Source organism: Sebastes fasciatus, chromosome 6 (genome assembly GCF_043250625.1).
Source record: "Sebastes fasciatus isolate fSebFas1 chromosome 6, fSebFas1.pri, whole genome shotgun sequence".
NCBI classification, from domain to species: Eukaryota; Metazoa; Chordata; class Actinopteri; order Perciformes; family Sebastidae; genus Sebastes; species Sebastes fasciatus.
The window spans coordinates 2781789-2803667 of NC_133800.1; the positions used below are offsets into that span (position 1 = coordinate 2781789).

A 21879-nucleotide genomic window follows, 5' to 3' on the forward strand; every position below is an offset into this window, starting at 1 on the left:
GGAGGGGCGTGTGATAGCGCTCAGGAGAGCTGACCAATGGCGTGTTGAGCAGACCACACACGGTCAGAGCCAGTAGTGTAGTCTAGTGTACTGTATAGTATTGTCAGGTCTACCCTCTACCAGCGCAGGTTTGTGTGTGTGTGAATCTTTGACTCTTTGTGTTTCCCTCAGCTGTCGGTCTGGTTGTGTTTTGTTAGGCGTAAAGTTCCTGTACCAAGGGATTGTTCCAGTTTAGCTAGCTCCAGGTAAAATGAATGTACTGCGCTCTTCTCATCGGGAACATTATAATAACTAATCCAGCCAGCAATACCCATAACTCTATGTTGCTGACTGCAGCATGCCAGTGTGATGTTCATGTTTCATCCATGAGAAGCTGCCGTCAACACGAGGGCAGATAACGGAACGTTAGTGAAGTACATCCCGTAAAATCACATCACACTATTTTAAGGTTTTGTGGAGAGCAAAGTAGAAAAGAACACAACGCTGTTAGTAGCATGTGTTGTAAGCATCTGGAGCCAGAGCTAGCTGTAACGTCTAGACAGCTTCAGCACATCTGGGAGCGTCTGTCTGCCTCTGATGTGGAAATCACGTTGATGAGGCTCTATTCTTGTAGCGTTACTAATTAGTAGCTACATATCTGTTACTGTAACTACTAACGTTAGCATAGTTTACCCTAAGACCCTGTTTCCTTCTGTTTATTGTGTAACATGTAACCACTTCAACATAGTGTAACATGTAACCACTTCAACATTGTGTAACATGTAACCGCTTCAAAATAGTGTAACATGTAACCGCTTCAACATAGTGTAACATGTAACCGCTTCAACATTGTGTAACATGTAACCACTTCAACATTGTGTAACATGTAACCACTTCAAAATAGTGTAACATGTAACCGCTTCAACATAGTGTAACATGTAACCGCTTCAAAATAGTGTAACATGTAACCGCTTCAACATAGTGTAACATGTAACCGCTTCAACATAGTGTAACATGTAACCGCTTCAACGTAGTGTAACATGTAACTGCTTCAACATAGTGTAACATGTAACCGCTTCAACATTAGTATTACATGTAACCGCTTCAACATAGTGTAACATGTAACCGCTTCAACATAGTGTAACATGTAACCACTTCAACATTGTGTAACATGTAACCGCTTCAAAATAGTGTAACATGTAACCGCTTCAACATAGTGTAACATGTAACCGCTTCAACATAGTGTAACATGTAACCACTTCAACATTGTGTAACATGTAACCACTTCAAAATAGTGTAACATGTAACCGCTTCAACATAGTGTAACATGTAACCGCTTCAACGTAGTGTAACATGTAACTGCTTCAACATAGTGTAACATGTAACCGCTTCAACATTAGTGTTACATGTAACTTCTTCAACATAGTGTTGCATGTAACCGCGTCAACAGTGTTACATGTAACTTCCTCAACATAGTGTTACATGTAACTTCCTCAACATAGTGTTGCATGTAACCGCTTCAACATAGTGTTGCATGTAACCGCTTCAACATAGTGTTGCATGTAACCGCGTCAACAGTGTTACATGTAACTTCCTCAACATAGTGTTACATGTAACTTCCTCAACATAGTGTTACATGTAACTTCCTCAACATAGTGTAACATGTAACCGCTTCAACATTAGTGTTACATGTAACTTCTTCAACATAGTGTTGCATGTAACCGCTTCAACATAGTGTAACATGTAACCGCTTCAACATAGTGTAACATGTAACCGCTTCAACATTGTGTAACATGTAACCGCTTCAAAATAGTGTAACATGTAACCGCTTCAACATAGTGTAACATGTAACCGCTTCAACATAGTGTAACATGTAACTGCTTCAACATAGTGTAACATGTAACCGCTTCAACATTAGTGTAACATGTAACCGCCTCAACATAGTGTAACATGTAACCGCCTCAACATAGTGTAACATGTAACCGCTTCAACATAGTGTAACATGTAACTGCTTCAACATAGTGTTACATGTAACTTCTTCAACATTAGTGTAACATGTAACCGCCTCAACATAGTGTAACATGTAACCGCTTCAACATAGTGTAACATGTAACCGCTTCAAAATAGTGTAACATGTAACCGCTTCAACATAGTGTAACATGTAACCGCTTCAACACAGTGTAACATGTAACCGCTTCAACATAGTGTAACATGTAACCGCTTCAACATAGTGTAACATGTAACCACTTCAACATTGTGTAACATGTAACCACTTCAAAATAGTGTAACATGTAACCGCTTCAACATAGTGTAACATGTAACCGCTTCAACATAGTGTAACATGTAACTGCTTCAACATAGTGTAACATGTAACCGCTTCAACATTAGTTACATGTAACTTCTTCAACATAGTGTTGCATGTAACCGCTTCAACATAGTGTAACATGTAACCGCTTCAACACAGTGTTACATGTAACTTCCTCAACATAGTGTTGCATGTAACCGCTTCAACATAGTGTAACATGTAACATAGTGTAACATGTAACCGCTTCAACATAGTGTAAAATGTAACCGCTTCAACATAGTGTAACATGTAACCGCTTCAACATAGCGTAACATGTAACCACTTCAACATAGTGTAACATGTAACCGCTTCAACATAGCGTAACATGTAACCGCTTCAACATAGTGTAACATGTAACCGCTTCAACATAGTGTAATATGTAACTGCTTCAACATAGTGTAACATGTAACCGCCTCAACATAGTGTAACATGTAACATAGTGTAACAACATTATTATTTTGATAGTGTAATAATATTGATTGAGTTGAGAGTGTATCTCATAGATGTTTTTTTTAAAGAATTACTTTATTAATCCTTTGGGGGGGATTACATTTTTACAACAACACACACACACAGGACCGATAGTCATGCAGGGGTTTGACTTGAACCGGCCACCCTCTGCTTCCCAAGCCCCAAGTCCCCACAGACTGTGCTAGTGCCGCCCCTGTTACAAGCTGGGAATTGTGTTATGTATACTGCATTCATTTTCCACCACTGAGCGCTCAGACTGAAATTTGAAGCCTGCCTTCTTTGCCCTTTAAAGCTTCAGTAGGCAGCAAGTTTTGGCATTATTGGGAAAAAATGTCATAACCTTTCACCATATTGTAATACAAGTGTTCTGAGAGATAACTACACTTCTGCGCCTCCTCATGGCTCTGTTTAAAGGCTTTAAAAAATCTAGCCCATGACGGAAGGCTTTGACCAATCACAGATCATTTCACAGAGAGAGCGTTCCTATTGGCTGTGCTCCGGCTAGTGGGCGGTGCTTGGTATTTCCTCAAGAGATCTCAACATGGCTGCCGGGTCACAAACTTTCTCATTTTACAGCTAAACAGTACACTACAAGATGTTTCTGAAAACATTTGAGGAGAGAAATAGGCATTACAGTAACAGAATATTGATTCATATTTGGTCTCATGCACAACTGTCTAGGATATAGTGACCGTTATATAAATATAATTTTCTTTAATCATATTTGCTCCATTTCTACCCACTGCAGTTTTAAATCTCCACTTGGGACCGGTGAGCCCTGAGCCCCTGTTCACCTGAGAGCATACTGCAGCCAGAGTCAGCGGGATGGAGGAGGAGGCCAGGTGCTTCCTGGGGAAGTTTGTGGAGGAGTTCCCAGCTCCTCTGGAGGAAGGCAGTCTGCTGCCTGTCAGCCTTCTGAGCCGCAAAGTCACCCTGGAGGAGCTGCATGGAGAGAGCCTGGAGCTGGGTCTGAGGCTGCTGGCTGCCAGGTATGAGTGGGAGGTAGAAGTACACAAAATGCCTTTTACATGTTTGGTAGGCCTGATTCTGCAGCCCATTACAGTCCAATTTTAAAATCAGTGCAGAAGGGTACAAAGAAACTTACAAACACTTAAACTTTAAACTTTACTGTCCACGTGATAAACTTATACATATCTAAATAGAACAAATGTTGCACGGTTAGTCATTTTTTGTTTTGTTTATTATAACATGATAGTATTTTCAGTATCATATTACATTTAATAGCTTATATCACACAGTAAGCTGTAGTAAGGTTGTAATAGTTCTGAATTTTCAATTATTTCTTTTTAACTTTCGGTTTGACTTTTCGACTTAATTTTAGTTTAGTTTTAGTTAGTTTTCAGAGTGCGTTTGCTAGTTTGAGTTTAGTTTACATTTTTCAGAAAGGTTTAGTTTTTATAGCCTTTAGTTTTACAGTGTTGTTTCTGTTAGGGGCCAGCTATAATGTTTAAAGTGGCGGTAGGCAGTATATCTTTGGAATCATCGGGCAAAAATTCCATAATAACCTTTCAGCATATTGTAATTCAAGTGTTCTGAGAGAAAACTAGACTTCTGCTCCTCCTCATGGCTCTGTTTTCAGGCTTTAGAAAATCTAGGCCGTGACAGGAGACTTTGACCAATCACAAGTAATTTCAGAGAGAGAGCGTTCCTATTGGCTGTGCTCTGGCTGGTGGGCGGTGCTTGGTATTTCCTCAAGAGATCTCAACATGGCTGCCGGGTCACAAACTTTCTCATTTTACAGCTAAACAGTACACTACAAGATGTTTCTGAAAACATTTGCGGAGAGAAATAGACATTACAGTAACAGATATTGATTAATATTAGATCAGCGCTGCCTAGTTTGACCGTTTGGTCGGAGTTCGCCAGTGATTGACATGCGTCTCTCATCGACAGCAGACCTCAGATCAGCTCTGATTGGTTGTTTTCCTCCGGTCTGTATAATCCTGCAGATGCCATTAGGAGCACCGGAGGACAGAGAGGCACGTGATTTGTTTCAGATGACCTGTCTCATGCACTACTGTCAGGATATAGTGACCGTTTTATAAAAATAACTTTTTGTAATCACATTTGCTCCATTTCTACCCACTGCAGCTTAAATGCCTGTAAGTATGTAGTTACATACATGTAAAACACATGGTTGGAGAATTGTGTAGGAATGAATTTAAAGTTTAACCTCAACACTACTTTAGTGAAGCGATTGCGTCATAGCACCATCTCCTGGAATGTCAAGTCCGTTCAATTTCTGTGGTTCAATGACACAAGACTCGATGGAAGTTCATGCTGTCTCCTTTTTTCAGTTGTGATATATTATAGCTAAAAAGAAACTAAAAATGAAATGAATTTACATTCATTTTTATTTTATTTTTATTTGGTCTTTACCCATGCAATATCGCTCCAGTTTAGTTTTTCTTAAATGATATAGTTTTTATTTAGTTTACGCTTGTTAAAATATTTTTCACTGCTGAATTTCTTTTAAGTTTCAGTTTTTCTTCACTATTACTAATAACCCTGAGCTGTAGTGTCAGTGTAGTTAACGCAGGAGTACTTGGTGCTATTTGCACTATCCGCCCATCCTGTGCGTGTGTGTGTGTGTGTGTGTGTGGGCCCTTGTGAATGTGTGGCTGCATTCCTCGGATTCCTGACAGCTCTGCTCTTGCCCGTCTCATTCAGTATGCATGGTTGGCTTTTCACACTGCAGGGGTGGACAGAATAGCTGCTGACACCGTGTATAAATGTGAAGCCAGAAAGATCCAAATAAGAGAACTGTAGAAGACTAAAGCTGTAACATAACAGAACTCCCCCCTCATATCTTCCTCCACTAATCTGTGATAAAAGTTATGTCATGATTTATTCAGTCAGGACAGGATTGTGAGGGAAAGAGTCACATTACGTGATATTTGGCACTGGGCACTGCACAAGACGAAGTACTGAGTTGGAAAATGAGGACATCAAGGAAGGAAAGTGTCATGTGACGTTAAAGCCTTAATTAATGACCATTATGAATGCAAAGGGCACTCACCCTGGTTATCACTGTGAATTTCCTTAATACCTTTTCTCGATTATTAGAGAACTTTCTATTTTATAACGCCTGACAGCACACAAGCAGAAAATGACGAGATGTAAAAAGGGAACTCTCATTGATTTCTGTTTGCTCGCATGCTGTATGTGAATTGTTTAACTTTATTCCTGCTGTTTGTAGGGATGAAACTTGAAAATATAGAGGGAGTGCCAAGTTGATTATTATTGTTATACAAGAGTTTTCTTTCCCTCCTCTTTCGAGGCACACAGCGGTTTGATATATGGCAGTCCTGCGGCAGCCTTTACATTCATCCCACAGCATTCAAATCAGACCTCTGCCGTGTTGAAAGTGTTACAGAAATGTTACCATTAGGGCTGACCCGACCGAGAGATGTTTTTTTTTTTATTAATTCAAGGCAGAATGATAGGATGATCTTCTCCGCGGGCACTCCATGCACTGACTGTGACTGAATGTTGTGTTTATGACATCCGTGCGACCAATCAAGTGATGACAGACAAGGATCATACCATCAATTAGGGCGGGGGTGCGCGGCGCGCTGACGGTCTACAGGTACAGAGCAGGAGGAAGAGGAGGAGAGAAAGAGAGAGAGGAGTGCGGTGCGCGAATAGCAGACAAGATGAGTGACAGTCGAAAACGAAGCAGCATGTAAAATTATGGTATTCTGTAAATTATAAGGTTTAGTATAATTATATTGAATAATTTAAGTGATATATGTGCACACATACTAATCATAGGTCAAAACAGCGCTAAATTCTAAAAGGCAGAAGTGGTAAAACGAAGAGCCGTTTGGGAGCCGAAAGAGCCGGCTCTTCTTGGTGAGCTGAGCCAAATGATCTGACTCACTAAAAAAAGCCTGAATTCCCATCACTACAGTATTCCAATGCTTTGTTGTATGTAATAAGTAAGGGATAATGTCAGGGCGATGCAGAGGGGTCTCTCATCACCCCGAAGGGGTTTATTTCACATCAATGACCGGCTCGCTGTACATTATCCCTTACTTATTACACAGTTACTTAAGAAATCAACAATTTGATACAAAAATGATCCACCAGAGTCCTACATCAGAACTGTGTCCATAGCAACGGTCTATTATACATAGCAGCGGTAGAGAGCCGTGATTGACCAATCAGAATCGAGTCTTCAACAAAGCTGTGTAATAATAAAGTATAAATCCCCAAATAGCCCAAGAAATAAGGAATAATCCCACAACATTATTCATATTCAACATTACTGTTAGTTATTCTCAGACGGATATCGCTGTTTGTTGTGTGTAGAGATGTGTGTGTGTGTGTGTGTGTGTACAGTAGTGAAACGGGAGATGGAGACAGACGGACAGAAGAACATATCAGCCTGCTGCGCTGCACATTTAAAATAAAATGTGTGAGGCCTCAGTCTCCAAAGAATCATTCGCTTGTGTGTGTTCTATCTTCTGCTCATGTTTTTCAGAAGTATGCCCTAACTCTAACCTTGTCAGGAAGACCTCATATCCTGTCTGTAGAAACCCCATTGTCCTCCCCACTTCCTGTTTCCTTAGCTCAGTCTTTTTCTGCAGAACAGAAATGTAATTCTGTAAAGGAGGAGTGACAGAGTTGATGTCACAGTTAGATGTGCGTTTACCAGTCCCTCATTAAATGAGCATTGATTGTTGTCCAGTTATATTTGACCCATTTGTGTTTGTTAGCATTTGCTGGTTTATTTATGTACTGAGGTGGATCAGTCACATCTGGCTCTACAGTTATGTATCACTTGGCTGCAAAGTCTGGTGAGAGACATTAATCATGTTCAGATCTTGACAATGTACACAACATGTATCTCTGCTTGTCTTTGTTGGTTCAGGGGTGCTCCTGCAGGCCTCAGTGCCCGTCTGTGCCAGGCAGCGCTGTCCCAGCTGCTGCAGAGCGACCTTTCACCTCTCCACTGCCCCCAGGAAGCTGAGGACAACCAGGAAGAGGAGCAGCAAGTAGTCTGTAAGTGTTTTACTTCTCGCTCATTGTGGAGGCTGTAGTCTGTGGTGCTGTTAAATGATATTGTCATACTCAGGGCTCCAGACTAACTTTTCCACTGGAAGCATATTATTTGGTCGCACCTTTTTTTTTCTTCTTCACTGTTTCAGTCGGTCTCTCCCCGCCTGCACTTTCATCATCAGTGGCATCTGAGTTGGAACCTCTCGTTGTCTCTCCCTCCCCACCAGCCTCCTCCTCTCCCTCCTTATTTTCCTTTTTAAAATAAATAATCAGCTATAAACCGCAACAGGACCTTTGTGTTGTCAAAACCTTGTTTTGTTGTTCCTCCAAGGCCTATTTTGGACTTGGAGGTGTTACAAATTGCGAGCTTTATGTCTTCTTCACTCATGCTGAAGAACATCCACACCGTCAGCAAATGTTAGAAACTTTGGCCGGGTGATTGGGGCTCAACCTTCAGCGCTCCTCCAGTCATTGGCGTGACCCGAGAGATCACGCCACCGCTCTACATGCGCTCAGCGTCTCCTCTCCTCTCCTCATTCCTCTGTGCATGTGAGTGTAGATGTAGGCCTACCTCAAAGTGACGTTTGTGGGCCCTCTACCCCTAAACGGCTGATGTATCTGCTAGGGTGGAACGGTTCACAAAATTCACGGTTCGGTTCATATCACGGTTTTGGGGTCACGGTTTTCGGTTCGGTCAGTACATTTCTGTTACAGCGAGGAGGTCGTGTTCTGATTTAAACATGCTTTTCATTTATTTGGCAAAAATAAGTTAACAAATGTTTGCCTTAACAAAAGTATGGCTTACATAAAGAACATAAACACTTCTTCATTGTCAAATCTTAACTGAAAGAATAGTTCTTCTACAGTAATTAGTGCAAACAAAAAATGCAGCTTTGTTATTTTCATATAAATATGATGTAATTATAGACTAAGGCCATCAACATAAATTGAAGCATAAGCTCAATCAGAACTATACTAAAAAAAGAAAAAGAACAGTTTAATATATGTCTCAATTCCCTGATTATCAGCTCTTAATTGAAAGATTAGTTTTTCCACTCTCAAAGTGCAGTATTTGGAGGAATACGGTTGGATTTCTGTGCCACTGCGTTATTTAAAAATAATTAATAAATATAAAACACATTACAGGGATTGTGCTGCTGGAATAACTGTGTTGCTTAAGTGATGGCGAGAGGGAATATTATAGCGCGGCTCAAATAACGTTACGTTAATAATATGTTGAAATCCAGCGTCCTCCACGACTGCATAAGGCTGCATATCTTTCACTATAAACCTCCCCGATGCTGTAGTTGTGTTTTTTGCCCTGTCTGAGTCTGCATGTAGAGGCTGTTTAGATGCTGCTGGGAGGAGTTGCTCTTTCCTACACGAAGTGTTGCTGCTAGCATCAACCAGACGTGTTGCACAGTGCTCACACAGTCGCCGTTTTATCTTCCACTTTCTTTCCGTCATTTTCATGGTAACACTAAATCTGTAATACTTCCATACAGCAGAGCCAATCGATGCTGGTAGATCCTCTAACTGGACTTTACCGTGTCCACTCGCCATTTCCGAAACTGACTGACAGCCGCACTCGCCACTTCATCCTGGGAAGGAGGCTGGGTCACGCTTCATCAACACATGGGCAGTAAAATCTGGTCTGCACTCGCCGAAATTGAGCCAAAAGCAACGCACGACCGCAGCTTCAGTTACTGCTCATGTGTTAAACCCTTGTACCTCAAAACTCCATGTCCACCCGTGTCCCAGCCTCCTTCCATAGGCCTTGATTTCTAGTGGGATAATAAACGGGAGCCTAACTCTACATGAAAAAAATACACAATTAGCCTCATAACTTATTTCAAATGAGCCAAACAATTCATACAAGTCCTGAACCGTGACTAGCGAACCGAACGGTTCGGATTTTTTACCTGAATCGTTCCATCCCTAGTATCTGTGCATTACACACCATCTCTGTGCGTAATGCAGCCTCTGGAGGCTTCCGCTCAGCCCTTTCGGCCCATGCATGTGTGTGTGTGTGTGTGTGTGTGTGTATGTGTGTGCCACTATGTGCGACGTAAAATCTTCATGCAGCACATGTGTGTTAGCAAAAAAAGGGATAAAGCCTAAGAACCTGATCAGCCTGTCACCGGTCATGGCGATCAGCTGACAACCGGCAGGTTTCGACATCATTGCATCTCTAATTCATGCACTAGCTTAAATGAGATCACGTGAAATTTTAATTCGCACACTCAAAAAAAATTGCAAATGCGCCCTGATGCTGAGGAGTGTCTCTAATCTTTAGTCTACCCTTATTGATAAATGGGAGGCTTGTTGCCGAGACAAGACATCTCCACTGCCACTTGGGAGCAGTGGGCAGTGCAAGTAGTTGTGACACAACATTGACATATCATCACTTTAAAAAGTTGGTTTTGCAAAGCCTTTAGAAAACAATTGCCTATTTACACATCCAGCAGACACAGAGTGCCATTATCAATCATTTGGAGCCGTGTTTATGTCCACTTGATAAATCTAAGTCCAATATCTACTCTCCTTTAACTGTAGTTTAGTCTCCAGCAAAAAAAATATCTGTTTCTTTAGCTGCTAAATGCTCCACTATGTTACCAGATAGTCCCTAAATGTGCCTGTCTGCTGTTTCGGTGCTGAACCAGCAGGTACAGAAACAGCTGCCTGCTGCTGCTGGAAACAAGGAGAGGGTGAACCAGTTACATAAAAACCAAACCAATGAGCTAAAAGGGGCTAAAAAGTGTTGACAGGAACTATAGAGTTGGTGATCATTTTCTGTGGGTTCAACACTACGAGTGACAACTTTCACATTATACATAGTCATTTGGTCCATTTTAGAGTTCCATACGCAGCCTAAACCTAAAACTAAGACAAGTCTGTTGTGAACAGTTGCTCTTCTTCATTTTCATTTAGTATTCTCTGTCATGTATTGTACTGAACATCCCAAAAGCAAAAAGCAGTAAGAACTTTACTACTTGTTGTTTTTATCTCACCATCAGTGCTTCAGTCAGAGGCAGTTCAGCGTCTCTTCCTCAACAAGCTGATAAATGTGACACTGGCGTGGCATCAAAACTTCCCCAAGCTACCCCCCTCCTCCTCCTCCTCCCGGTTCCTCCACTGCTCCGTTCACGCCATCAAGAACACGAGGAGGAAGATGGAGGACAAACACTTGGCCCTGGCTGAGTTCAACCAGCTCTTTGGAATCACGGTACAACAACACTGTTTCTCACTGGTTGTCTTGTCAAAACATCTTCAAAATGAATCAAATGTATCAAACACTTAGTTGACTTAGTCTTTCTTTTTCTCTCTATATCACGGTCCAGGATGGAGCGGAGTGTGCCTACTACGCTGTGTTTGACGGCCACGGAGGGGTCGACGCTGCCACCTACGCTGCCACTCACCTCCACGTTGCTCTGAGCAAACAGGAGACGCTGCAGAGTGACACAGCCACAGCCTTTAAAACTGCCTTCAAACACACAGATGACATGTTCAGGGCCAAAGCCAAGAGAGAGGTACTGAAGCAGCACCGGTCTGTCACCCTGAGCACACAGGTTACAGCTGACATACACATGCACCGTCACACAAACTGGTGTGAGTGTGCCACTGGTATAATACGTATATACAGTTCATCCTAGTTGTATATACCTCTTACTATTTATTTATTTGACTTCCCCGTTTATCTGTACTTATTTCTGTCTTAGCTGCTGCTACACCTAACTTTCCCCTCTGGACATCAATAACAGCTTATCTTATCTTAAATTATAACCAATTAATAAATCCACCAATTCAAAAATATACTATGAATCAATTAATTAAAATTGAATTTAAATGATGCATTAAATCTCAAAGTACAATAAAATGACAAGATCATTGAATTTACCTGTTAATAATTCTATTCCTTATTTTGTCTTTAAACAACGAATTATTAATTGAATTTTAAAATGGAATCACAAAATAAATTTAAGGGCATGGAAAGGGACGACTCAAGGGATTGATTTCCAGGATTTATTTGCTCCTGCAGAAGACATTATAACCTATTAATTGCCTTCTGGTCTCTTTGTGCACCTGTGCTCCCTCAGCAATGCAAAACAGCACAGTCTGATTTCATTCTTTTTCTTAAAATACATACAGATACATTAATGTGACATTATAGCATGTATACATCACTAGTCAAGAGCTATTACAATTTACAGGAAAACATCTAATCTAAATTATAACAACAACTCTCCTCGATACCATAAAAATGTTATACAAGAGGAAAAACAGTGACACCCGGTGGGCAAAGTAAAAAGGTGTGTCGTATATCGTGACTAACCAGACAATGAAAAATACAACATTTAAAAAAGGAAAACACGTACCTGCAGAAGACATATCACCCATAACTGTAAGTGCCTTCTGGTGTCTGCACATCTGCTCCTAAACAGGCAAAATAACAGAATTTACACCCGGAAGTGGACGCCAAAATCTCTGCAGCGATACATTGGTCATATGACACAGGGCGGCCTGCCATAATACAAATGGCGCCTAAAAAGGTAAAGGGAAAATTCACCACCTTTTTTTATGTGGATGTCCAATCAGTGTTGATGGTAAATGTGGTCGATTGAGGCAATAAATTCCTCAGTGCTGCTACATTGACCGACAAAGCTGATCTCTTCTGCTGCAGAGCTGTGCCGGCTGTGCCTACATGTACTTAAGTAAAAGTACCAATACCATCAGAATAAGTACTCCATTACAAGTAAAAATCATTTATTTAAAACCTTACTTAAGTAAAAGTACAGAATATAGTGTAATAAGTATATTAATCAAAATGTACTTAAAGTATCAAAAGTAAAAGTACTTGTTTTGCGACTTATATATTATTATATTTATATCATATTACATATTATATCAGTAGTTTAGTTCAGTGGTTCCCCCAACCCTGGGGTCAGACTCCACGGGGTCACAAAATAAATCTGAGGGGTCGTGAGATGATTCATCTTGTAGAAAAAGAAAAAGAATGCCACACAAATTTCTATTAATATTTTGGACCTTTATCTAATCTGTGATTTTTAGTGAAATGTTGGAGAATTTGATCTCTTTGGGATTCAAACAGTTATTTAAATGAAACTATTTGAAAAAAAATTGGGGGCCAAACTAGAGCAGCCACTGGTTTATTCTTTTTTTTATCATATGTTTGTTATTTTTGTAACTAGTAACTATATCTCTCAAATCAATGTAGTGGATTAAAAAGTACAATATTTCCCTCTGAAATGTAGAGTAGAAGTATAAAATAGCAAAAGATGGAAATTCTCAAGTAAAGTACACATACCTCAAAATAATACTCAAGTAGAGTCCTTGAGTAAAAGTAGGTTCTACCCAGGTGCCCCCCCACCCCACCTCGCCTAAACCAAACCGAGTATTTATTTCCAGTGGGAGAGAACGCGTCTGACACGTGTCAGGTGAATCTCCTGTCGTGTGCTGCATGTGAGAAAGTGCAACTCTGACCTGTCAACCTGATTCTCGGGACATTGTCCGGAGTTCATAAGAAAGAAACGGCTTGAGTGTTTTCTGGTCTTCCCTGTGTGTCATGCTGCAGAGAAGCCCAGGCTGATAGATAATGTGTGTGTTGGCAGCGTCTGCGGAGCGGCACTACGGGTGTGGCGGTGCTGATCCAGGGACAAGAGCTGACTGTGGCTTGGCTGGGAGACTCTCAAGCAATGCTCGTCAGAAAGGGACAAGATGTAACACTCATGGACCCCCATAAACCAGACAGAGAGGTAGGGATATCACACACACACACACACACACACACACACACACACACACACACACACACACACACACACACACACACATAGCTGTCCGCTACCTGGACTATTGGGGGTTTTTTGTACTCCAAACTGTGAATGTCAGGGAATATACACAAGGTCAATTCACAGGAATATAGCAGAATGTATTTTCCAACATAGTTGAATAGAGATGCACCGATTGCAATTTTCTTGGCTGATTTCAATTTCCAAAGTCTGACCTTCAGATTCAGATTTTTTGCCAATTCAGATTTTCTTTCTTTCTAAGAACTATAATTGGCAGCATGCACAAACATTTTTGTAACTTTTCTTTCATGGAAAACTGAAATTCAACTGTGTGTTCCTAATAAAACATCGACTATTAAACTATTTCTATTTTCTCCAAACCTGCACCGAGTCACAGGACCTTCTCTCACGTATTTCTGACTAGATGATGTTATTTCTAGTGTTGATGGAGCAGCTACAATATTAGCAGAACCTGGCAATGATCGATCTGAACTCCATTCAGAAAACAAACATTTTAAAAGTGGTTTTCTTGTCGTCTTGCGGACAGATCTGACAAAGCATGAATAAAATAACTAACATCTGTTGCAGGATATTTGAAGTCAGAGTGGAGAAATAGCATATACTCCAAGTAATGCAGTGATCCGACCACAGAATGAATTTAGAAAAACGAAAGAGATCAGTCCTGTCCCAAAAACCCCACATTTAAAAAACATTTAAACATTTAAAACATTTAAAAAAAAATTAACCCCACACACATACATAATAATAATGTTAATAAATTAAATAAAATTAAATTAAATTAAATTAAATAAAATTAAATTAAATAAAAAACAAACAAAAGATTTCCTGACTCCTAAGGAGTCTGAGTTTTTCCCCATCAGCTGGACCTCCTGGATTAACTCAGTTCATTTGCTCTTCTTTCAATGAAGAAATACTTTCCCATTTCTGATAAAACGCTAACCTCTTTAGGAGGCGCCATCGTTGTTTTGATTGAACGAACAGTGGCCTCTTCGTGTCGCGTCACATAAACATAAACTACGCCCGAAACACATTACAGCACATTTTCTCTTTTGCCCTTCACTGTCCAGGACGAGAAACAGAGAATTGAGGATCTTGGTGGCTGTATCACCTTCATGGGTTGCTGGCGTGTTAATGGCACCTATGCAGTATCCAGAGCTATAGGTAAGTCAATCACAAGCAACAAGAACAGAGAAAAATGCATTTGTGTGACATCTCCATTTTCATTTTGAAAAGCTATGGTAGGTAATGTATTTTTAGAAACCTTTTTTTGTTATACTTCTATACTGAAATTCTCTTTACATCCCGACAGCAATGAATGAATCAAATGCTCTGACAAATAAAAAGAAAACATCTGGTGTCTGTGGCTGTTGCAGGACTGTAATAAGTCCAATCATTTCAAATAGGAAAAAAAAATCAGCACTGTTTCTCTCTTTTTGCCGGCACATCCACAAAATGATCTGGTATAGATAGACACATTTTGGCCATACGCAAACATCATAATGTTACATCATAATGTTACCTCAGTACAGCACCATGTCATGCAGATAAAACTGAACAAGTTACAAGTTATTTCTGTTCCTGCCTGGCCACCCTCATGAGAACTGCCTGGCTGCTCACATCCTCTATTCAGGTTATCTGCACACTTTTGACATTAAATGTAATGACTTTTAAGACCTAAACAAAGAAAACACAATTCCTTTTCCACAACGAACAAATGCCCATTAGGGCTTAGATTTTTTTTTCAATATTGATATGTATCTCTTTATACTAAACATTTGCAAATAACTTGTAAAACTATCATAAGACAGTATAATAATCCAAATTTGTAATGCAATTAACTGTTTTCCACTGTTATGCGTTACATGAAACACCCTTCTTCACTTAAGACACACGTCTTAAACAAAACCCTCCATAACAAAAAAAAACATTGATTGATAAGGCAATAAGCAGTACAGTATTATTGCCCGGTCCTTGTGCACATAAATACGAACAGTGCTGTCAAAACCTCCCACAGTAAGACTGAACCCAGACCAAGACCCAGACTCGGACCCAGACCCGGACCCAGACCCGGACCCAGACCCGGACCAAGTCAAGTCAGTTAAAGCTGCAGTGGGTAGAAATGGAGCAAATATGATTAAAAAAAAGTTCTTTGTATAAAACTGTCACTATATCGTGACTGGAGTGCAAGACGCCGGTAATCACAGCTGCCAATTATGATGTCTCACCCCCTTTTTATAGCATCAAATAACGAATTAAAACCAAACTTATCAGAAAACATGGACACTTGAACATACTTCAGCGCGATTAGAACTACTTAAAATGACAGAAATCATCTTTGGGAAAAATTTATTTGATGTGTACTGGCTCCTGTGCCAGTACACAGTACACTCAACAAACAAAATTTCTCCCACAACTCGGTCCTGGTTACATATGAGATCGGACTTCAAATAATTTCACCTTTTTTTTTCACTGTTGAAACTAACTCACTAAACTCTGCTCATTTTCTTCTCCATTCTCTTCACTCTATTGTTTTCCTTTTTCATCTTTTTGACTTTAGACTTTTTCTCGAGACGATGGCTCCCTCTAGTGGACATTTAGGAAAACTGCATAGACAACCCTACCATTTCATCTAACTGGTTCCTTGTTGAATTTATTAATCCTGTGATACTTTTGAACTGCAATTAACAAAAACACTGATATATCTGTGTAAAGCTATATTCAGTCAATAATATCACCCTAGCCCATCTCTTGGTCACCTTCAGGCCTGGACTGAGTAAGTCTGAGTAAGCTGCTAACCACAAATCCACATCCCTCCTCCAGGTGACTTTGACCAGAAGCCCTATGTGTCTGGAGATGCTGACTGCTTGACAACCCAGCTGTTGGGGGATGAAGACTATGTGCTGCTGGCGTGCGATGGCTTCTTTGATGCAGTCAAACCTGAGGAGGTCCCACATCTGGTCCTGCATGCACTCCAGCAGTCTGGTGACCCCGAGGACGGGGGAGAGGCTCTGCTGGAACAGTCTGAGGACACTGTTGGGCTTAGAGTCGCTCAACAGTTGGTAGCTCACGCTAAAGCAGCCGGTTCTAGTGATAACATCACAGTGATGCTGGTGTTCCTGCGTCCACCGGAGCAACTGCTGCTGCCTCAAAACACCACCACGGGACCTGCACATGCTACTCAGGACCAAGATGCACCACAGCAGTGAAGCAGGAGATCTGCTGCTTAACCACCACTGTGCCAAGCTACTGCCTGACTCAGCATTTCTAAGCCTATTTTTGTCCCAAAGAGCTGTCAGACATCCTGCAGACTGACAAAGCTCATTGATGCTAACAAAACACATGAACACAGCAGGGTGGAGTCACACTCTGTCACCGCTCTGGAGGAAAAGTGTTGATTCAACTGTATTTAAACAAGGTTTGTTAGATGATGCAGGGCCAGGTTAAAGTAGAAGTAGGCAGTATATTTTTAGCATCATTGGGCAACAAATTCCATAATAACCTTTCAGCATATTGTAATTCAAGTGTTCTGAGAGAAAACTAGACTTCTGCTCCTCCTCATGGCTCTGTTTTCAGGCTTTAAAACATCTAGCCCGTGACGGGAGACTTTGACCAATCACAGGTCATTTCAGTGAGAGAGCTATTGGCTGTGCTCCGGTCATGTGACCAGAACTTGGCGTTCCTTCACCAGATTTCACAATGGCTGCGGCGTCATAAACTTTCTCATTTCACAGCTGAAATAGGTATTAACGTAACATAATACTGATTCATATTTAATCAGCGCTGCCTAGTTTTACAAGGTCGGAGTTCGCGAGTGACTGACAGCCGGCATAGACAGCAGATGGACAGCAGACCTCAGATCAGCTGTTACTGCTTGTTTTCCTCCGGTCTGTGAAATCTTGCAGATGCCGTTAGGAGCACCGGAGGACACGTGATTTTTTTCAGGTTATCTGTTTCATGTACTACTGTCACGATGTAGCGACCGTTTTATAAAAATAACTTTTTTGAATCATATTTGCTCCAATCTCGCCTACTTCAGCTTTAACCTGGGTTCCCAGGGCAAAAGTGAGCTTTGGCCCCCCCGAGTCCCCAAACATGTTCCCGGAAGCCAGATGCCAACCAGCATTCCTACTCTAGAATACTAGCTGCTCCAGGTTTTGCTGATTGTCAACTGGTTTGTGATCATTTGTTTAAGGATATGCACCATGTGAGCATCATATCAACTTTTTGTGTACATGTGTCTGTGTGTGTGCAACTTTTCAAAATATGTTTGTATGTGTATGTAGTTTTAATGACAGTACCTGATCACCTTGTGATGTTGACTCTTTAAAAAGGGCTTTGTGTTTTTGTGGGAAGTAAAAGTAAAAAATATTCTTCATTCATTTATCTTTTAAAAGAAATAGAGCTAACATAAGCATAACAAACATTTAAGCTTTGTTTCTGTTGTATCAGCCCGTTCTCGTTCCGTCAAATATCCCGAGGCTTTGTCACGGCCACTGGCATGTGATGCCGCCACACAAGGCACCCTCGAGGAGACTGCTGTTTGTGTCCCGTGTTAAGTTCCACTTTCACCTTCCAATCAGCTGATTGTGTCCCGTGGTCACACCTCAGTTTCCCAACCATGTGTTTTTTCTTAAATCTAGCTAAGTGGTTTTGTTGCCTAAACATTAAGCGACGTCAAGGGTAACTGGTTTTGATGGCAAAAATAAAGTGACATCAAGGGCCGTGACAATGCGTCGGTATGTGACAAGTCGGGTTGGGTATCTCCCATTTAACTCTGATGAAAAAAAAAATACAAAGTAAGGCCATAATGATTAAAACTGAATAAGCAACTCAACACATAGTTTGTGGTTTTAATTCTGCTCTTTGAAGCTGTGCTATTGAAAAAGCACAACTTCAAAACTAGAGTTTTTTTCCCAGCTTAATATTTTAGTTATAAAGTTGAAGAGACCAAAGTCAGTCACTCACATAGACTGTGTAAAATATAGATGTAGTCTCCATGATATCACCCGTAGGTTTCTGAAGAGTGTTAAAATTAAGCTCAAAGTGGGCGGCTCCAGCCATCGTGATCTTGGCAGTGATGAACTGGTGATGACTGGCTAATCCAATAATGGGCAACGAGGTAGAGCGTGGATGGAGCTTAGGCGGGCTGAATGAAGCTTGGTTGCTGAAGCACGCCCACATACAAACATTACTTGTATTGTACTCTTCCTGTGGCTCAGTATTAGCAACTATTTAGTGTATTTTGACCACACTGTCTGATCGTCACTGTTTAAAAGTATCCCTTTGTCATAATGCGTCGTAGGGGACTGTGAAGTGGTCAAAAAACACAACAGAAAAAAACATTGATAAATATATTTGGGTATTTCCTAAGATACGCTCAAGGTAACCGGTTGTTTTAGATCAACCCCAAAATTTTTTTTACCTGGACACTGACGTTACGTATTAATACGTAACTGGAAGCTAGTGAACTGTGAAAGCTCAGTGGCTCCCAGTGCAGAGCAACAGACTTGGAGAAAATGCTGTTTTGCTCTTATGAGATCAAATCCAGCTCAATACGATCTTGCAAAAAACACATTTTCTAGGGCTGTCAATCGATTCAATATTTAATCGTGATCAATCACATGATTGTTCATAGTTAATTGTGATTAATCACAAATTAATCGCACATTTTTTTATCTGTTCAAAATGTACCTTAAAGGAAGATTTGTCAAGTATTTAATGCTCTTATCAACATGGGAGTGGACAAATATGCTGTCTAATGCAAATGTATGTATCTATCTTTTATTGGAAATCAATTAACAACACAAAACAATGACAAATAATGTCCAGAAACCCTCACAGGTACTGCATTTTTTCTTGCCCAAATTTAGTGCAAGTTTGGAGCGTTATTTAGCCTCCTTCCGGAGAAGCTGGTATGAGGAAATACCAAGCACCGCCCAACAGCCGTAGCACAGCCAATAGGAATGCTCTCTCTCCCCAAAATGACCTGTGATTGGCCAAAGTCTCCCGTCACGACTAGATTTTTTAAGCCTGAAAACAGAGCCATGAGGAGGAACAGAAGTCTAGTTTACTCTCAGAACACTTGAATTACAATATGCTGAAAGGATTTTATGGGATTTTTGCCCAATGATGCCAAAAACATTCTGCCTACTGAAGCTTGTGTATGTTAAATACACGAGGCAAAACAAAACACAGAGCACAGAAAGTCCATTTGGGTGTTTTATTTTTGGTGTTTAAAAAGTATATACAGATTATTTACTTGGTATAAATACATGAAGACAATTTAAGTTAAGAAGACAGAAACAAAAGACTGGTTATTGTGAACATTTTGATCATTTATAGACACTTAACGGTATTTACATGACAATGATAATGAACAACTCCTTCTATTCTAACAACAGTGTTTCAGTTCCACTATATCCTCCTCAGTGCAGCGGTGGTGGAGTCTTACAGCTTGGATATCGTGTGTGGTCTCGTTGAGCTCTGAGTATTTGTTTGACTGGATGCTGTTGTTGTGCTCACTGCTCCGTTCTTTGCATGTCTGAATCAACAGATGTAAAAAGCACACTATTAGTAAAAAGCAGTGGAGATGTGAAACATTCACTGTAGTATTTTATATGGGGAGACCTTGAACATAATGTTGATGTCTTACTTGTTTTGGTTATTCAGAATGAGTTGTCCAAGCTTTGACTCTGGATTAACACATTTTTCCTTATCTGCTGTTGTTCTGATACTGGGGAAAGAAGAAAAACAGTGTTAGAGAAAAGCTGAAGAATGCAGCTGAATGACATAATTGCTCATTTACTCACATAATTGACATGTTAGTAACTACTCATTTACTCACATAATCTCTGTACGTGGACAGAAGATACTTGGGTGGTGTACGACTGGCTCTCCCTTGATGAGCTTTAAGTTGACCCTGCCGACGTAACCGTTCAAACACTTGCACTTACTGGATTTGTTGTCTGGTTGCCCTGTGGGAAGAAAAGACGACAACAATTTAAAAGACTGCATTACTTATAATTTACTTTACCTATATTACTGTTTAAATAATTGTCACGGGCTATTTAACTTTATTTTTTATACATTTTCTATTTTTGACATTGGCATATTATCACCTTAAAAAGTTGTTATGGCGAACCGGCTATAAAGCAGTTGCCTATTACACATTGATTTTAAAATTCCATAATCCCAATTATGTGAAATATAAGATGCAACATTTACAGCAAAAAAAACAACGACAACAAAAACAGTAACATAGAATTAGAAGAAGGATGAGCATGTAAAAACAGCTGCTATACTAAAGTGGGATGTAAGCTCCATCACAAGGACAAGAGAATTACAGAACACTAAACTTTTCACAGTACCTTGTGCACAGAGGACGAGCAGGCTGGCGAGAACAGCAATGACAGCTGGATTCATAGTTGTTGGCTGTAGACAGGTTATGGCTCACACTCCACTGTGTCTTTCTTCAGTCTGGACTCCTTGATAATGTCCAGCTGCTGATCTCTCTTTTTATACATTTGGCTACACACACACACAAAGCTGCAGTGCAATATGACACAATGCTTTCACTTTCTAGTATGACTTTCACTTCCTCTGTACCTTCCTTTTTCCTTCAAAATGCCTGTTTCCTGGAATCAGAAACACTTCTTATCCAGAAGCTTTGTTTCAGAGAATCAATTTAGTGTCCATAATGGCTTCTTCTTCTTGTATATACATGAAGAAAAGAGGTCTTTGAGGGAATCCATTCAATTAAGTTCAGCTTAAATGTAAATAGGCACACTTGCATACAACAAAACAGTCTCGTCATTCCAAGATTCAGAGTGAGAGAAAAATGTTTTTTCTACAATCTTGTTCCAAAAAATAGTTGAAGGTACTTTATAATGTGTGAACTATTCAAATCCAATGTACCGTGATTTTGTCCATTCCATCAAATAGAAACATTCTAGATGTTTCTACAAATCCTCAAAATTGAGCTTGACATATTTGGTATCTTTGGAAACTTTAGGTTCCTGCCTAGGATTGACAATAAAGATTATGAGATGATGAGTTGGAAATGATGGATTCACAGCTTGGCTGAAGTAGACCAGAGGTCAACATTTATGGCTTGCGGCACCTTAAAGGGACTATTTTTAACTTTCAGAAATGCTTGTTAACAGCGACACCTGTGGCCGTGAAATCAACGAAAGTCCAAGATTCAGAGTGAGAACAAAATGTTTTGTCTAC

At 40.3% G+C, this 21879-nt stretch overlaps 2 protein-coding genes across 4 annotated transcripts; one reads left to right on the forward strand and one right to left on the reverse strand.

Annotated features, from left to right (window-relative positions):
- Positions 1-38: 38 nt before the first annotated feature.
- Positions 39-18484, forward strand: ppm1f (protein phosphatase, Mg2+/Mn2+ dependent, 1F). 3 transcript variants are annotated; one of them, XM_074637112.1, is made up of 8 exons: positions 39-128; positions 3543-3783; positions 7692-7822; positions 10837-11045; positions 11161-11349; positions 13450-13593; positions 14718-14811; positions 16471-18484. In XM_074637112.1, the coding sequence occupies exons 2-8, from the start codon at positions 3620-3622 to the stop codon at positions 16854-16856; spliced, it is 1317 nt and encodes a 438-aa protein (XP_074493213.1). In that variant the 5' UTR covers positions 39-128; positions 3543-3619; the 3' UTR covers positions 16857-18484. The 3 variants fall into 3 exon arrangements, with proteins under 3 accessions (XP_074493213.1, XP_074493215.1, XP_074493214.1); XM_074637114.1 differs by having other exon boundaries at positions 66-404; XM_074637113.1 differs by having other exon boundaries at positions 113-245.
- A 1371-nt stretch (positions 18485-19855) lies between these two features.
- LOC141768770 (C-X-C motif chemokine 10-like) lies at positions 19856-21289 on the reverse strand. The gene is made up of 4 exons (XM_074637115.1): positions 21018-21289; positions 20495-20624; positions 20303-20383; positions 19856-20191 (listed from the first exon to the last, which is right to left on the reverse strand). The coding sequence occupies exons 1-4, from the start codon at positions 21070-21072 to the stop codon at positions 20098-20100; spliced, it is 360 nt and encodes a 119-aa protein (XP_074493216.1). The 5' UTR covers positions 21073-21289; the 3' UTR covers positions 19856-20097.
- Between the last annotated feature and the right edge of the window lie 590 nt (positions 21290-21879).

Bases quoted from the DNA above. Each gene is read 5' to 3' on its own strand.
- LOC141768770 (XM_074637115.1), bottom strand. From the start codon at position 21,072: ATGAATCCAGCTGTCATTGCTGTTCTCGCCAGCCTGCTCGTCCTCTGT. The intron at 20,625-21,017 runs GTACTGTGAAAA...TTCTTCCCACAG, and splicing joins GCTCGTCCTCTGTGCACAAG to GGCAACCAGACAACAAATCC. The intron at 20,384-20,494 runs GTGAGTAAATGA...TTCTTTCCCCAG, and splicing joins TGTCCACGTACAGAGATTAT to TATCAGAACAACAGCAGATA.
- ppm1f (XM_074637112.1), top strand. From the start codon at position 3,620: ATGGAGGAGGAGGCCAGGTGCTTCCTGGGGAAGTTTGTGGAGGAGTTC. The intron at 7,823-10,836 runs GTAAGTGTTTTA...TCTCACCATCAG, and splicing joins AGAGGAGCAGCAAGTAGTCT to TGCTTCAGTCAGAGGCAGTT. The intron at 11,350-13,449 runs GTACTGAAGCAG...GTGTGTTGGCAG, and splicing joins GGGCCAAAGCCAAGAGAGAG to CGTCTGCGGAGCGGCACTAC.